Below are 18,510 nucleotides of genomic sequence, written 5' to 3'. Positions count from 1 at the left end.
AGCGTGTTTTTGATACTCATATATGTGTGTATGGGTGGGAAAAGACTAGTTCCTTTTATTTATCATGAGCCTGTTTCTTCTTTGACTGCCTTTAAATCACTCTCGGGCTTGATGTTCCTTCAGTGCAGATAATTCTTGTGCAGAAGGTGCACTGTAGTCTTGAGTCACGTTTTTGGCCTCTGAGTAGAAAGACTTGCATTGGACTTGGATTTTTATCACTATGAAAACTGAAACATAGACCCTTTTAAAATAAGGCAGGTACCAGGCAAGGTAAGACAAAGCAAAATCTTTTTTGTTCATCTTACAGTCAAGCTTCAATATCAGTAATTTCAGAAAACAGGTTCAAGTTTATCCTTCACTTGAGCATAACCCTGAATTTAACATGTGTATAATTCACATGCCTTCAGCAGGATTAATCATGTGCTTGTAACTGAGTTTGTATTTACCTGCTTTTCTCTGCTGGGGTCTTAATCTTTTTGATTGTTCTGATTCTTTGGCCAGATATTGTCCTTGGAGATTTGACCAGTGAAAGCAAGAACATGATCCCACTGCTTTCGTACAAGATGTTTCATTAATGGGTACAACTGTTTGTTTGGGATTTTTTGCTCAGTGAGATCTTTATTATAGACCTCTGTTTAGCCTGTTTCTCTTTGATTTTATTAAGACCCCATTTCAGTGACTGTGTCATCAAATTGGCACATGTAGTGATGGATTGTGATATTACAAACAATTTGATTGTTGCATCCCTCACTGCGTCAAACAGTGAGAGTGGCTGGGTGGGAGGGAAGTTCATTTTTATGTACAAGATCACTGAACTAGCAGTGATTGAATAGGTAATACCAGGACTGCATGACAGCTTTGATAGGATTTAAGCAACATTGTGTTTCCTGTAGTTTGCTGAACTGGTAATGATGATTTAAGGGTCTTGCCTTAAATGTTTACTATCCTTGTGGGTGTAAAATAAACCCAGAAGTCAGCCTTGTTTAATTTACTGTAATATTAATTTCTCTTCGAAGAATCAGTACACTAAGATATTTTTAAAAGGCAGATATTTTAGCGTAATAGTAATGAGAATATTGTAGGAATTTGGCAGGGATACTACAGGGTATGATTTTAGAATGATAATGGTAATTAGATGGTAATTAGTTAGCATTTGCTTTAATAAAACCCCACCACCGTATTTGCTGATTTCACAGTGTTTTCTTCAGTGAAACATTACTGCCTTCATTCCCCCCTGCACTTGTCTTTTCAAAATACAAGCCAATAATCTATATTCTATATACTTGTGTCACTTTCTAACCTTTCTTGTTACATGGAAAATTAGGCACTGCATTTGTTAGTATTGCTGGAAAAGAAAAGCCCATCCTTCCCAATAAGTAGGAGGAGATAAAAAGCTTCAGGTTTCTGCCGTATCTGTGTTCTTAAGTGGGCTTTAGAGCCAGAGGGAGTGGCTTTGAACCACCACAGTGATGGCTCAAAGTGTTTACACTTTGTTCTCCAGTCTTGAGGAATATGAGCTCGAACTCTAGTTGGTCTGGCCTGAGTCCAGAAATTGGGTTTGAATTTAGAAGTTATTACGTTACACAGAGCCAGAATTAATGTATACTATGGTATATACGCACCGTCTTAATAACAAAGTCTTAATAACAAAGTGTTACTCAGCAAATTCTCTGAGCATTTTCACATGTGTGAATTTGGAATATCTCCACTGAGGTCAGGTCTAGCGAAGCTTGATTCCTAACAGCAGTTAATCCACAAGATACACAACTATCATTTTAAGATGACTTGGCTTGGTAAGACATTATTATTATTAGTTGTTATTATTATTATTATTATTGCATTTTCTTTGAAAAGGAACTTTTAATTTTAAAACAAGCCGTGCCATCTTTTTTATGTGTTCATCCTAATTTTTATGATTTTTTATGGTGATTCCATGATTGCCCAGTTAAAAAAAACCAAAACCCAAAAAACAACAACCCCAAACATTTTTCCCCCTTTTAATTTGGGAATGTCTGAGTTGAAGTCCTGATCTCTGCATTGTTGTCCATAACACGGACTTTCACTGATCTAAGACTCATAAATGGCCATGATTCTGCCTTGATGAAGACATCATCACTGTCTAATTTGCAAGCTGAAAACACAAAATATTTTCTCTCTCTGTCTTTTATTTCTAGCAAAAGAGATTTACACAAGATCTTTGGAAGCACTTCAGTGTTGAAGTGCACTGGCTGCCCAGAGCTCAAAACTTAGATCCCAAACTCGGCTCTCAAGCCTGGGCCCAGGTGAAATCCAGGAATGCCTCTATTTTTGTTTGTCATACCCCCAAAAACTGTTTGCAGCGGGGCACTGCAGGAACTGCTGCCACGTTAACAGGGTTGAAGAGCGAGGTGGCCAAAACTTTGGAATTGTTGGTTGTTTTTTACCCTGGGTGTTCTGTAACCACTGGGCCGCAAGACCACGTTCTTTCTTCTCTCACTGACTGACTTAGCAGAAAAGCTTGGAAGAGTCTTTCTCCCAAGTGTGTTGTGACAGTCAAATAGCTTACAGAGCCATGTGTGAGTGTGGCATCTGAAACACTCCTTCCCTCGAGTGGCTGATTGGACTCCCAAGAAACGGGCTGAAGGGAAAGATGGGAAGGGGAAAGAAAGGCAAGCACAGCTGTCACGGAGTGCGTTCGGAATTAAACTGGTTGAACACAGATTGGTCTCCAGGAGGGGGCTCAGGGAGGTGAATCCCAGTGGGAATGAAGCAGGTCTCCCCTTTCAGAGGCAAATACCGACTCCTGGAGCCAGTAATGCAGTTGACACCTCACAGGTGACGTTTCCAGACGTGTCCCAGAAGCAAAACTTCTGGTGTGCAGCAAATATTTGTAGTAAGTTAAAGTACGTGAGGATTTCACTGTCTTTGAGTCCTGGTAGCAGCTGAGGGGGGGGGTTGAGATGGTGATTTTGAAGTCTTTAGCTGGAGCCACGTTGGACACAGGCACGCTGGGGCTTTTTCTGAAACTCAGCATTCTAGGACTTTGGAAGATGTCCCAGTGTCCAGGTTTATTTGGGACTAGAAGGACGAAACATCCTAAGTAGCAGCCAGAAAAAGCCCTAGGGGGTAGATAGTAAACCAGAGTTGTAGTTTGACTCTTTTCTTCTTTTCTTACGATTTCTACACTCTAGAAACAGAGACAATTTCAAGGTTTGGAAACAAAGGAACTTTGCTGACTTTAGTGTTTATAAAACTAGTTCTGCTAGCACTGGTATTCATGTAGCATCTCAGGGAGAAAAGATTTGCTGTTTACTAGCTTTAAAATTTCCTGGCTCTGTCCTTGCAGGGAAGCACTGATGTTCACTTTGGTCTATTACAACTCTGGAAAAGTATTATGTGTAATATATTATTTTGTGCTCTGAAGTGTATGTTTGTATAGTCACATACATATATGTAACTTATGTATATATTTATGAATTTTTTTAATACAAGCATAAATTTGCCAAATCCTTTTACTGTCTGAGCAAAAAAAGATCAGCCTTTTTATTTGGATCATCCCAGAATCAATGACATTTGTAAGTGAATACTACAGAGTTTATCACCCTCCAAGACTAAATAAGGCTATTTTCTTTTACTTGAAGATGGCACCTCTGTGGCAATATCTGCAGTGATTTTTCACAGCTGCAATTCTAGAGCTGTGGAATAGCAAAGTTAGGAATTCAATAGCAATGGTGATTCTACCATGCTGTACTAAAGCAGTATTTTCCACTGCTTTTGTTGATGGGCAGGTGGCTCAGTATTGCTGAGCAGTCTGCCTAAAAACGACATAATGCAAGCTTATGGGATGTACTGCACATTCAGATTAACATTTGCTGGGAAAGTTATTGAAAGTTATTGCTTCATTTTCATTTTTCCTAATTATATCAGCTGCATAATGTTAAGATCAGGCATATTTATACACACTCTGTATGGAATTCAGGCAAAGTCTTCATGTTCCTCCCCCAAGTTCTGTGCTCAGGAAAGTTACTTTTGGTCCCAACAACCAGTTATTATGGCTGAACTGATCTCACAGCTTCCTTTCTCAGTAAAGGTTGGAACTGTCATTCCATTTTCTTAGTGGGTTTTGCCTTCCCCTCCCTCTCCCCCTCCCCACTCCAGATAACAAACATTGCTTTTCCCCTTGTCTTTTTTTCTGTCGGATACTTTCCTAAGCAAATTCAACTTCCTTTCTCCTGGTTAGGAAACTGAATTAGCTCAGCTCAGGCCTGACAAAAGGGACTGTGTGGCAGCAATTAGATCATCTCAGGCTGTCACTTCCCTCGTGTTTTCCAGTTCCTCAGAGTGACTGAAGAATGCCAGATAAAAACTCAGAGCAGAGAGTGCAGAAGCAGCTCCGAGCCCTCTGGGTGGTAAGGTGACACGATTTGGAAGATAATCCTAACTTTTCAGTAGCTGCTAATGGGCCGTTCCCAGAGGTGAGGGTTCCCAGATGACTAAGGGATGATGGTCACTTCCTCTGTTTTTCCTCCCCTTGCCTTCTTCCTTCCATCCTTTAATCCTCATGTCCTGCGATGGGGTAGAGCAGCAGTTTTCACTCCTGCCTGAGCTCACTCGAGGGACAGGGTAGAAACTGCTTTGTGTGACACTGTGCATACATTATCCCTTTGCTCGGGAATATTTCTGCAGACTGTGAACAGAGAATAAGTAATTTGAAGACATTAGTCATTAAAAACATCATCAACCTGGAACAGTTTAGTAGTTGAACAGCAAATCCTTTATGAATCAGCTGAGCAAGAGACTATAGGTGTGATCACAGCTGCTGAGTGTTGTTGAAACTCAGTGAGACTGTGCTCATTTGTGCAGGAGGAGGAGACTTAATTAATTGAATATGATTTCTGAAGAAGGCTTCGAATCACAGAACAGGTATGTGCATACTAATGCAGTTTGCATGGCCAATCTTTCTTTTTCTTTTTTTCTTCTCAAAAATTTAGAGTGTGATCCAATGGCTCTGCAAAAAATCCTGACTGTTTCCATCAATAAAAATAATGGTGCCTTAGGAAAAATCCTAACCAGTAAATAATGGTGGAGGCTGTGTTTGAGAACACATATTTGGCACAGCTCTGTATCTTCTTGTGTATGTAGCTGGTGGGATTTCTGAACCAGGGAAGCTCATGGACTGTATTTATCACATCTTCCCTTTGCCAGACTACATTGTGTTCAAACAGAGTTTGTATTTTGGAGTGTACCCAGATGGGAATGTGCAAGTGGCAAGAAGCAGTCTGAAAATCCTGAAGGCCATGGCAGAAGCTGAGTTAAACTAGGTGGTGCTCTGAAAAGCCTGAGAGCCACAGGAAAAGCAGGACATTGTTTGCTTTTTCTCTTCATATTCTCCTCTGATACCCACAGGAGCTGTGATACCACCATGGGCTTCCTTGCAGATGAGTGGTGATGGAAGGGATGAGTAGGAAAACCTCAGCAGCAACTAAGAACAGGGGTTTCAAAGCAGGTGTGGAATTTAAGGTGGTACTTTGTCTCCTGCTGCTTGTGCAGGGCCTTGTGAAGGGCAGTGAGAGCAGCTGTGACTGTTCCAGGGAAAAAGTTCGAGTTGTTGTTAATTTGCTATAATGAGGGTTGGTTTAAGTGCTATTTTTAATGCCCAAAGAAAGGATGGTTTCAAAACCACCAATATTTTGACTTGTCTTTCTGATTGGCTACTTCTTAACAATAATACATGTGCATAGAAGAGCATAATGAATGAATTCTGAGAAAAGAGGGAGAGAGCAAATGATTTTAAAAGCTGGAAAATCCTTAAATTCCTATGAAGTTTCAGTGAAATTACTGTTTACACAAAATATGTGTCTGAAATAACAGCCTCCTTAGGATACAGTCTGAGTGTGAAACTGAAACATTATTCCACCAGATTATTAAAAATACAGTTATTTCACCAGATTTTTGCAAAATGAAGAGCGATTTCCATGGATTTTTATACAAGTCGAGTCTGGGAAGAAAGAAAAAAATATGTATGTTTATGTGTCGTGCAGGAGCTTCAAAGTTATGTGCGAGTGCTCAGTGCTTTTTCTGGTGGACTCTCTGGAAAAATGGTAGCATTGAGACATTTAGGTGAGCAGCTATCCCAGATTAGTGAGGGAAGGGGCAGGAAGTTTTAGGTCAAATGAAGTTGGAGGCTGCTTATAGTGCTTGGCATTTATATAAAGCAAGCTCAAGGTTGAATGCAGCATTCAAGTTGTAAAATGGATGTAGAATGGGTAAAAAAAACCCTGCAATTACTTCGGCGACGATCCATTCAGGTTAAGAATTTTCATCTTTGCTGTTGCCATAGCAATCTGTTCCCCTGTCACCACCACATTAAAAATCCATTCTGTAAAACTGTTGTTGCCAATATTGAACACATAACAGACAAAAACATTTTTTTAATAGCTTAGGTGTCTTATTTGCAACACGAAGAGGACCTAGATCTTAGAGAGATGCATATGTACTCTAAAAAGGAAAAGATTAGTGTTTCTATAATACGTTGCAGGGGCACAATATTTGTGCTGCAGTATTGATGTCAGTATAAAATAGTTTGCAAATAATACAGCAATGCAGTGTCAGTTGAACTCAAATAATTGAACTGTTCAGCTGAGCTACACCAAACCCATATGTTCCTGAGTTAAGCACTTATTTTGGTGATGTGCTGTAGTGAAAGGCTTTTCAAACTGTGTGGCTCTTTAACCTTCTGTTACTCGCTGAGCCTGATTCTCTTTGGTGAGTGACTGGAGCGATTTTACTTATCCTGGTGTAATTCTGGAAAGGGAGGACAGTTTTACATCAGTGATCTAATCCTCAGCTGCTCGAGGACCCAAGCTCAACAATGAGTTTGTGTGGATAATGAATGATAGGAATAGGTTATTAAGCCTTTTTTTTTGGTACATCCAAAGAAGGGGGAGAGAAATATTTGTAATTCAAAGAAGCAAACATAGCAATGTTCTGACAAATGGATTTACACACACTGAGTAAAATGCAAATATCTTTCAATAGAGATACATATCTGTGTGTATATATATATATATATAAATATAAATTCATTCAGGTCTGACATGGGGAAGTTTGCTAAAAACACAAATATGCATAAGTCCTTGATTTAAAAACTCAGGCATTGACTAAATAAGTCAAAACATGATAGTTGGAAACTGAGCATATGGCCCTTACTCTGATCACTGACAATGTAAATCTCATCTTTTTTTCTGCCTCCTCATCCTTTTATCCTCTAACCATCTCTAGCCTTCGAATTCTTATTCCCCATTCATGCCACGCTTCTTTGTTTCACTTTCTATGTTTTCCACTTGCCCCTGTCCCCACACTTGTGTCCCTCAGTTGTCTGTGAGAGCCTTGATCCAGGGATGGTGTTGGTTTAATGCAGGAGAAGCATAGGAGGAGAAAATACAGCAAATAGTTACAATGCTATTGGGTATGAATAGAATTGAGGGTGAAAAGTGATTTGCTTTTTTAACTGCACTTGGCAACATCTCCTAAATTTTTAATTTTCTTTTGGTTGAATGCTTTTTTTGTCTTTTAATGCAACTGCGTCTCCTTGTTTGGGGGCTTTTGAGTTGGTTTTCCCTTTTTAAAGTTATTCTTTTCTTAGTGCGTAAAGTGACCACCGAAGAGGATGGTTTCATTTGGATCCCTTAAATGCACCCAGTCAAACCTGAGACCAGCTGAAACTTGGCTCTTCTCTTTCCCCCATCCCTCCACACCGTAGGAGTTTCAGGGGGTCACCAGAAAAGCCCAAACAGACTTAGGTAGAGGAGACATTCAGAGTTATCTTTGACTTTTATGGACCTTTTTTTATTAAAATGCTTAGAGCTTTAAATGTAGAAATAAGGAACTCGTTTATCTTGACAAAAGTGCTGCCATAAACTATTCAGCACTCATAAAATAACCTTTTAAATTATTGTTTCTGCTGGTATCGATAAATTCATACAAAGTGCTTAAAGGTCAGGCATTGCCAGAAAAATGTCTTTTCAGCTTGTTAATTAAAGGTTTATAAGAATGTGCACCCGCTTGCTCTTTGGACAAATTGGAAAAGAGGAAGGAGCAAAAAAATAGGCCCACAGTGATGAGAACGATAGTGTGGAATTAGTGTGTGACAAGTCTGTGATCCACCAGGCTCACCAGGGCAATCCTGGACAGTCTGGGAGGGAAAATAGGTGCCACTGGTAAGAGGAGGAACAAAAGCTTGGTGGGGAGGTGCCTTTGATTGCTCCTCTCCTGCAGGGCTGAGGGGCCAGGGAGTGTGAGCAGCTTCTGACCTGTCACAGCTTGAGCCATGGGGGGTTTGTGCAGTTCTCACTGCCTGGCCAAGGACATCGGATAAGGACCTTATTTATGTTTTTATTTACCAGGCTCTGCTCCTTTATTTGCCACTCGAACTGGGACAAAGCAGTGCAAAAATGCACCCAGAGCCAAACTGCCCAACCACCCCTCTGGCACCTGCACCCCCTTCATTGCAGAGCCCACAGCTGGGATTCCCTGCTTTGCACTTTACCTCTTTCACCCATCATCAGGGAGACATCCTGCTCCGTCCTTAAAACCTTGTCCTGAAGATTAGGTGGCTCAGATGGAACTCTCTGCGCACAGATGAGATGAGGTTAATCAACCCCATGGATGAGACACTGGAAGTCTGGCTTGGATTTTCACCTGCACAGCAGTGTAGCCCTGACAACCTTCTTTTACCTCTAAATCTAGATTTTTTTGATCACTAAAGCGGAGACAATAATACTGACCTAGGCAAAGTATCCTGAGATAACAGATGAAACGTGTTACAGGGAAAGTACAGAGGCTTCTGTCATCGAATCCTGCTGATTTAACAGCTTCAACTATTTATTGCCCAAGCTGGGAAACAGTAGCAAAACAATGTAAATTGTGAAAAGTAAAATAGATGCTTAGATATCTCCTTGTCTGAACATACTATAGTGCTATTATTAATGTGAGATTAAAGTCTTGAATTTTCCCTTGGTCATATAATTTCTATACTGGGATTGTTTCCTTGAATATTAAATAACAGATCCTAACTATAAAACCATTTGTGGACAGGAGGCTGCATCTTTGTCACTGAAAATTTCATAACCTAAGAGTGGCATAATTTGTTTCTGTTCTCTCGAGATCACTGCAGAACTCCTACTTCAGAATAATAAATCTGATGAATTTTTGAGAGTGCAGGTGACAGGGCTAATGTAGTTGCTTTCTCTGACACCCACTGACAATTCATCCTGGCTTTGCCTTCACGTGAAGCTGAGAGAACAGTGCAGAGTAGTTTCACGGTGTTTCTTGTCTCTTCTCTGCTTCCCATCCCATTTGGCTCACTTGTTTTGAAACTTAAGCCAGAACTGACCCGGTGGTGCCCTCAGAGGCCGAGATGAGCTCCCTCCTCACAGGACAGAGGCTTTCTGTTCTAGAAAGGGTTGATTGGTTCTTTTCCTTGCAACTATTTCAAGCAGTACAAGAAAAAGAGATTTGTTGCTCAGACGCGGAGTTCTTGTGCATCTTATCAATTGATGACTGTTACTTATCCCACTTCTCAGTAATTTGATTCTTATCTTTATAATCAGTTCCCAGTTTCACTGTCAGCACTTTGTTATTTTAATGGAATTGCAGAGTCATTAAGGTTGGAAAAGACCTCCAAGATCATCGAGTCCAACCTTTGACCGAGCACACCGTGTGTTATGTTGTCCAGTTAGAAAATCCTTGCCAATCCACGTGTACCTGGAATAGGAATATCAAAATGTGTGACTGCAGGGTTGGAGGCAGCAGCCACCCCTAAGGCACAACCCTCCAGAAGGAAGAACTTGTTTTAACTTTCTGTAGAGGGTGTGTGTGCAGCCCAGGAGAAGCTGTGGTGGCCCTGGTGTTTCCAGGTAAACCTTGGGCTTCACTGTGTGGTGAAAGAAATCTCATTTGGGGCAGTAGGAAAATATAGGTCATACCTGTGGTAAACTTTCTGCTCCTCTAGCGTGGGTGGGAAAGGTCACTTTTGTATTCACCTTAGGAAAATTTGTCCTGCATGCTCGTGACTGCTCAGCCCTCCTTGATGTTTAACTCAGGCAAATCTTATGCAAATGTTAATCTTTGCTGAATATGTAACATCACACCCCCAAATGTCTCTGAGAGGAGTAGCAGAGTTAAAAATATAAACTCTGCAGGACAAGTTCATTACAAATACTCTGCCTGAAAATGCTGGGTATTTTTATCAAACACTGGAGACAGAATGAAATAGAGACTCTTTTACCGCTTTGTGGGTGAGGTCTGAGAAGAACAAATCGAGGTGGATGTGACACAGCTTCACTTTCCATGAGCTTCTATTGACAAATTTCATTACCAGATTGGGGGAATATTAACATACTTTATTTACTGGCTGTGATCCAAAACTTTTGCTTTGAGCCGAGTTAAATTTAGAGGAATTGAGTTGAGTCTATTCTTTTTTTCCTTATTAGCTGTTTTTAGCAGCCTGGTAAGTTTTTGTGAGCGGTGACTAAGTGTCTCTTGCTGTTATGATGACAATCATCTGCTTGGTTATACTGCCAGTGTTGTCCCAACAGCAATTAAGAAGCACTAGATAGAAGTTATAAAGCCTTGCCTTAAGAGTATTGGCCAGTTAACCAAAATATGAACTTTTGGTTAGGAAATGTGGCTGCCCCATCCCTGGAAGTGTCCAAAGCCAGGAAGGTACCCCTGCCCATGACAAGGGAATTTGGAACTAGATGATCTTTAAGGTCCCTTCCAACCCAAACTAGTCAGTGATTCTGTGAATTGTAATCAGGAATGAAGGAATGGAAGAGGTTGAAGGGGAAAAGTTACCTATGTTCTTTACACCCGTGGCCCAGTCTTAAATTTATAAGCTGTCAGATTATTCTATCCTATCTTAAATAAGCTTTGAATAAATTTGTTAGGCAACTAAGAGAAGGGTGAGTAGTAAAAATAAACATGGCTGGAAATAGCTGCTGTTCTGGCCCCAAAGGGTGTCATTTTAGCTGAATGTTGTGTTGCACTGTGGTGTTGTAGATTTAAAGGTAATGATTCAGTATTTACTATTTACCAATTCCCAGCAAACTACTTCTTGCTACCCTGGCTACCATGAAATGCATCATCTTCCCAATGCCCTTGTTGGAGTTTCACTGTGGGGCATTTCAAGTGCCTTTTGAACACAAGTTGGTGCCTGGAGAACCTTCAGCGGTGGCAGCTGGGAAGAGAGAAAGAGCTGAAAGGGAATGGCTGGGTCAGAGGGATTCTATCTGGGAAAGCTCTGCAACTGTTTTAAGCTGTGTTCCCTTGTTCTAAGCTGTGTTCACCTGTTTTTCTTCCAACAGACTTTGGGAACTATCACTGCAGTGCCCATTAAGGTTCCTCAGGTCAGCTCCTTGCAGAGGTTGGCAGGACAAGGACCAGCAGTGCTACCTCAGGTACAAAATACAGTTTCAAAGGGGGTTTTATGTCATTTTTTTATGTGTTCTACTCTGCTCCTGTCTGATGCCCAGGCCTGGGTATGTCAGCACACTCATTTTGCTGAGTAAAGACTTAACTTTAGTGAGTTGAACAGCAGTTGTGTTTTTCTTCAATCTATTAAAAAAAAAAAATTATTTTCTTCTGAGACTGTAGTGTTAGCACAATGAAAAACTGTAAAAATTGTGTGGATTCACTGTGCAAGAACAAAGTACAGATGGTGGGATGCGAATTTATGTTTTGTAAGATGAATCACAAATCACAGAAGTGAAAATCTGCAATCTTGTAATTTAAAAAATGTGGTGGAAGTATTTAACCTTTCTGCTTAAGATTTAGCCTGACATACTCTTTTATTGACTTACTTGCCTTATCCCTGTCTATCCCAGTACAAAGTTTTGGCCCAGCTAAACCAAGATTCCTTGGGTAAAAATGAAAGGAGAGTCACACTCACAGGTTTTTAAAATGTTTTCAAGCCACTTCTGCTTTTCTGAACACCCATCACTGCATCTATAACCATATACTTTATTCCCCACTTCAACTCTCTTTCTCAAAATTTTTGGATGTCATTTGCAACAAGCGTTTTGCTGCAGTTCCATGGTTTGCTTTTCAGATTAATGATTATTAAATATAAATATATTTCTCCCAGTGTGGCCCTTAGAGGTCTATTTTTCATATATGAACATTTTTCTAGTGTTCAAGTCGATTTTGTGTGTATTCTTCCTTTTCTCCCTTTACTTTTTTCCTAATACTTTCTTAGTGGCAGAATCGAGTAGAAGATCTGGGAGCTAAATCTGCCTGGAGGAAGAAGTATTTCCAAGATAAAGTTCTTAAATTCTCTCTTTAAATTACATTTCGTGGAAGGCAGAGTTGTGAACATAAAGGGAGGTTATAGTTTCCTTATCAAGTTCAGCACTTTGCTTTTCAGTTGTTCTTACAGCATAATAACTTTTTGATTTCTGCCATTTTGGGGTGTCAAAGATGAGCAGATTGCTCCTGAAAACAGATGAGGTTCAAGAGCAGCTGAAAGACCTGTAACAGGGGACTAAATTGTCGTTAAGGTTGTGTTTCAGCAAATGCTGCACTTAGAGGAGTATCAGTGTTCTATACTTTCGTTAAGTAGAAAAGTTTTCATCCTGTGCTAAGTTCAATTTTGAAGAATTGGAAAAAGTGGAGGACGCTGATTTCCTCAGCTTTTAGAAAAGAGCACATTCTTTCTGTGTTGCTGTTTAGCTCATGGCAGTAGTTTGGTTTGTGTCTCACTTTGTTTCCCTCCCTTCCTGGCACAGCTTCATTTTGAGCCCTGTTTGTGCAACGGTGCTTAATGCTGATGAACACCACCACTTCCTTGGCTGCCCTCAGCCAGAGCTCACTGCTTTTTCTGTTTAGTGAATATTTCACATAGCTGGTGTGGGAAATAACCACAGAGCAATCTCATTTCTGACAAAACTACCAGTAAAATAGGCAGCTGTATGCAGGACCACTTCAGCAGGGGTGTGTCTCCTGCTCTGAGTTTTTTCTGGCTTTTTCACAGGCCAATATCTCAGCAACAGCCTGTCCAATTTACAGGCCACTTCTTCATGGTCTGTGTGTTCCTCTCCCACTCCAAGCTTGCAGGGAAGTTTAAAATTCCCGTATTTGTTTCCTAGTGGGGACCTCCCTCCACCCACCAAAGCTTTCTTCTTGGTGTCTTCAGAGAGATCAGGTTTTCATCTGCAAGTGGAAAGTTTGGCTTCTAAGTAAGCAGTCAAATACCTTGAAGATATATCAAACATAGCCATGGGGCAGAGTGATGTGGAGCTGTCATTCCCCAGGAACAGCTGGATACAGGTGACCTGGGAGGCTGTTGTGAGTGATGTGCAGCACTGTGTCACTGTGAAAGCCCTCCTTTGTAAGAGCTGTGAGATGAGTGCGTAGTCATCTCTGGCAGATTTTGAGGATCAATAGGAATCTCGGGTCCAGGAGAACTGGAAACTTCAGATGGAAGTATGAAAATGCCGTGAAGCAAGGCCATGTAATACCATGAAGGTGTTACGGTCAAGAACATCTCTTCCTTTGAGAAAACAACCACTGAATTAAAAATCATTTTGGAGATTAAGGGGTGTGTGTTATCTTCCAGTAGGAGCTGGGAATTGTGCAGAATTAAACCTGTCACAGTTCATATTGCATCAGACTTGGCCACAGAGCAGGCTGTGCTCCTTTTGTCCCTTCAGGTGACAGGCAAGGCCCCTGTACCTTGTTCTGAGTTACTGGGACAATCCTGCTGTTCTAGGAGTGACTCTGTGAGAGGCAAATTCCCATGTCCCAGGCAAGCAGAGTCCAACACATTTCTCCTTTTGGCCTGTCTCATCATTGCTTTGAGATTTCAGACTCCCCTTAGATTTAGAGGTGGGTGTGAGAGGCATAAACACGGCCAGGCTGGCTGGACAGAAAGAGGGGACTCTTCCACTTCATGGCCCCTCATCACATCCAAAGGAGTTTTGTATTTCTGATGCTTTTGTTTTCAGCTCAACAGCCTCTTCTGATTTACTCCTGTGCAGTCAAGCAGAAACATACCACACAAGTAAACTGAGGCACTTAACAATACTTACATAAAATACTGCAGACAGCTCCCTCATTTTCCACATTTGTACAGATACTTGTCATTTGTTTGGTTCATTTGAATGGGTTTATGATATGACCCCCTGGGAGCTCTTCCATATGGGAAATGAAGTTTCAAAATCTGCACATTCACAAATGGCAGCAAAATCCCATCACTTAGTGCAGAACAGCTATTAAATGGTGAGCAAACAAACATTAATTACAAGTTCATTGCACAATACAAACAATATTTCTTTAGGCATTCATTATTTGCCAAAACAAGCCTCTTTGGCAGACCTTTGTTCTTTTCTCTTTTTGTTTAAATTTATTTTTCTTACAGAATATGAAGTTCTTTTTGCTTTCATCAAATAAATAATCTTTCTGCTATGAGCTGTGGTGCTTGGGAAGTTAATTCCAGATAGTCTTTCTCTTCTTACTTTGGCCTTTGAGATTTCTGTCTGGGTGAGATGCTGTGAAACTGCAGACTCTTCACTGCACTCTGAGGAGGAAATCCTGGAGGTCCTCTGCTCAAACACTGGGTTTTTTGAGCTCTTCCTCTGTTTTATGGCACCCCCCAGCTCTAAGCATTATGTAACTGGTTTACATACGAGTTTAAGTTGCATTGTAGCCACCTGAAGGCACGGGGGGAATCTTATTTTCTGGTTCTTCACCTGGAAGGTTTTAAATGAAACGGTGAAGGCGTTAAAATAAACCTCCCGTTTTGTTGTCAGTAATTTGGGCCCAGTCCAATTCTCGGTCAAATTAATGGAGAGACCTTGATGCTTTGAGTAGCAGTTAAATCAGATTATAATGTTATTTCCCTGACCTATTTTTCCAGCCCTGGTTGAAGGCAGGGCTTGGGCTGGCTTTGCCCATGACCCTGCTGGTTAAGAGCAGAGCAGAGCTGTGTGGCAGTGCCTGCACTGGGGCTGTCACACAGTCAGTGGGGAAAAGAAACAGGTGCACACAGGGCTTTAGGTGAAATGTGTGGGTTTCAGTCAACTCTACCCATTTCTGCTCTCAGATGCTTCTTATTTCTTATCTGCTGCAGTGACTTTATTGTGTGTAATTGAGCAGGGTCTGAATTTGGTCGCTGGACTGCAAAGCTGCCGTGAGACAGCGCTGCTGTGTTACCATGTGTTTGCTCTTCCCTGGGTTCTGTGTGAGCCTCCAGATGTTCCCAAAACTTAGAAACACGTTCCCATTAAAAAATTTCACGTCATAGCTCTCAGGAGCGAATTTCCACTGGTAGCTGTTGCGTCCCTTCCCGTGTGAACCAAAGCCAGCCACTGCTCTTGGCTTCCTCGGTGATGCACGTTCTTCCTCCTTCTGGAAGATTTCTTTCAAAGAAAACAATGCCTATAGACAGAAGCCAACTCTTGGGATGCCACTGTGTACTGTAGAAGAAATGTTGTCTGTGGCAAAGCCTCTCTCTGTTTGCAAAAAAAAAATAAAACTCCATTATTTCTAAGTGTAAAGGCTTCAAACTGTACGTAGCCATTGGAAAGTGGAAAACCAGTGCTAAATGCAAGTCAGCCTTTTGTGAAACTAAAAAAGAAGCTAACAGGCATGGCATACAGGTCTGAATAAAAAGTTACACAGAATTGTGCAGTGGAGAGACAAGAGCACTTTATTGTTTGTTTGAGTAAGGAATAATTGAATTGGGTAAAGTTGTTATTCCAGTGTCAGAGGGGAAAAGGACTATAACCCCCTAAGGGGTGTTGTGCACCTTTCTGGTATATAACCCTCAGTGCTTCCAGAGGAATGTGTTGGAATGCTGGTGGAAGGGAAGAGAGATAATCTAATTCAAGGTAACTTAATCAGCGTGGCATATAACCAAGCTAAGGGGTTTGCAGCAGTATTTAATATTCATTGACTGTGTGCATGCGGAAAACATAAGCAAAATTGCTTTTTCAGATAGGTTTGCAGAGGCCTGGCTGAAAATGTAGCCCTTAATAAATATAGTTGTTAATCTGTTTTATTCCATGAAAGCTTTTATACTGTGCTTGTCACTGTGTTTGAAGCAGCTTCCAGTAACATGTTAAGCACAAAAATTAACATCTGTTGGGAGCTATTTCTTCTCTCCTCCTTTCCCTTTCTGAGGAAGGAGCTGAGAGTTCTGGTTAGGGTTCCTTTTTACCAGTTTGCTTGTTTTTAATGGTCATGCTACTATTAATTGCATGCTGTCAGAAGACTCAACATAGAAGACATTTGGTGTAGAAAGGGATGAGGTTTGTGCTCTTAATTCTTAGAGAAGAAGGTTGACACTGCTGACTCAGCCTTGCTGTAGGGACTTCCTCCACCAGGGAGTGGGGCCATAAGAACATTCCTTGAGGATAGTGGTGTGGCAGAGCATAGCAGTGACCAGGAGTCTGGTCTTGTGCAGTATGGTCAAAGATGAACCTGTAGAGTCTACACCTAGATGCACAATTTCCAAAGTTTCCCTTTTTCCCCTGCCTTTCTGAGTGTCAGTTTTCTGTTCTTAATGAGGGAAGTGATCCAGAAGCAGAAATGTCTGTTATTGATGCTTGAAACCTTCAGAGCCAATCAGTGCTGTGAGCACTTTGAAAAGGAGCTCTGTGGAGTCAGATCTCCTGATAGCACATAGAATCCTGGAGTATCCACACAAACCTCAGGAAGCATTCAAGCCATTTGAATACCTGACAGGGTACCTTTTTCCCAGTTGAAAACTCTCCTGTTTTTCTGTGTCAAATGCTACTCTGTGATTAGCAGCAGATGAGAAGATTTATGTCCCTTCTCTCCACTGATGCCATTTGTATCCACATGAATGAGGTGGCTTCAGATCCACGTCTGGCTTGGATCTGGAGTCTCTGAGCCTCCAGACCAGTTGTACGAGGTTGCAGTAGGTCTGTGGCCCAATGACAGGTGGGTGGAAAGTTTTCTTTGTCTGCAGGACCTCGGCAAAGTCTTGAAGGAACTCGGTGTGCTGCTTCCTGTCCCTAAAACATTCCTTTTCATCTCCTGGTGTCAGCATTTTGTGTACTTCCATCTTGCTTATTCTGTCAGCAGACAGAAATTGTTTTTGTCCTTACTTTAATTATGACTTTTGTCTTTCAAGTTTTTTGATTTTGGTTGGTAAATGAGTTGGGTCTGGTCAAATCATTATCACGTGCCTTTACTGTTGTCTAGAAGCAAGAAAAGCTCTGAAAGTGGTGGGCAGTGCAAAGCAGTGACATCCATGGTCTTTAGGGTGACACCAGAGTTTGGTTCCAGTGTCTGCCCAGCTGTGTGGATTAGTCCAGAGCTTGCCTATAGAAGTGTAGGAGGAAAACAGACAAATGTTCACTCATTTGTGCCTAAAGGCTTCATGGACACTTTATATTTAAATTGAAGGAAGTTAATCATAGATGAGTATCTGTGAGAGAAGCAAGCTGCCTTGTAATGCTGAAAAGAGTGGAAATGGAAGGAAGTTATTGACTGGTGTGTATAATCACAGTCTGGCTTTTATATTTCTATTGTAATCCTAAACAATAAGGATTAAATTCTTTCCTCAGAGGCACAAAGATAACTGCACGTTCAAGGACAGAATCACTGTGCAGAAGGTAAAAAAGCAGAAATCCTTGTCAACTTCAACCTCTGCTTGTTATTTTTTTGAATAATATTGATTTTAATTTGCTGGTTTAATGGTGGTTTTTCCCCTTTGCAAATGAAAAGCAGCCACTTAATGAATCATCAACTCAGTAGCAGCAATGCCAAACCAGAAAATACAGGCAGTATGACTGAGGAGAAAATGTACATTTCATTAGCAAAAGTCAGTCAAGTTCTTGTGAAAATACAGTTTTATGTTCAAAACATTGATAACATTTTAATGAAGAACTCCCACCTGAATGCCTTATGCCAACATCCACAAAAAGCGGAGCTGGCAGATTCCCACTTGAACATCCCTCTCAGCAAAACTTCCATTTCTGTAGCATCAAGCAAAGCTGAAGGAGAAGAAAAACTAAATGAAGATGCTTTGTCTTCTTAAAAATCTCACTGGGATTCTTTTAGCTGTGTGTTACCTTCCCGCTCAGGTTGGCTGTCCATGACTAACCCATGGAAGCAGGGCAGGTACCTGGCATGGTGGGAAGTGCCTCACAGTGTGGGTGTGATTTAAATACGTGTGAAAATACCCCCTGCATGGTGTGGAGTGTAAACTGAGACATTAGGGCTTGTCTGAGGGGCTCCTTGCACTCTGGCCTTGCTGAAGTCTGTTCAAATTTGCTCTTGGTTTTGGTCAGATTAAGGTTTATTTCCCAGTCTGCTCTGGCCAGGGCAGCAGGATTGGAAATGTGGGCTGGAGGAGCTGCGAGGGTTTTGCCCTGCATTTCATACCACCCTTGTGTGGGTTCCCAGGCTGATATTCCAGGGAGATGCTAAAGAGAGGCTTATGTTGTACGTGAAGGCAGGACTCACCAAACTGGCTCATCTTGCCTGGAGTTTCCTCATGACACA

At 41.3% G+C, this 18,510-nt stretch overlaps 1 protein-coding gene across 2 annotated transcripts in view; it reads left to right on the top strand.

Annotated features, from left to right (window-relative positions):
* Nucleotides 1–18,510, top strand: part of PHF21B (PHD finger protein 21B) — a 149,256-nt gene that overhangs the window by 101,392 nt on the left and 29,354 nt on the right. For both annotated transcript variants that reach the window (XM_027897747.1, XM_027897746.1), the window contains one exon: nucleotides 11,346–11,438. In XM_027897747.1, coding sequence (XP_027753548.1) covers nucleotides 11,346–11,438 — 93 coding nt within the window. The remainder of the gene's footprint in view (nucleotides 1–11,345; nucleotides 11,439–18,510) is intronic.

The sequence above is a fragment of the Empidonax traillii genome, unplaced genomic scaffold, assembly GCF_003031625.1.
Source record: "Empidonax traillii isolate 1590-97213 ecotype Southwest subspecies unplaced genomic scaffold, ASM303162v1 scaffold557:size1000685, whole genome shotgun sequence".
Classification (NCBI taxonomy): domain Eukaryota; kingdom Metazoa; phylum Chordata; class Aves; order Passeriformes; family Tyrannidae; genus Empidonax; species Empidonax traillii.
Note: the sequence above shows the minus strand (reverse complement) of the source record. Positions and strands in the feature narration are given on the sequence as shown.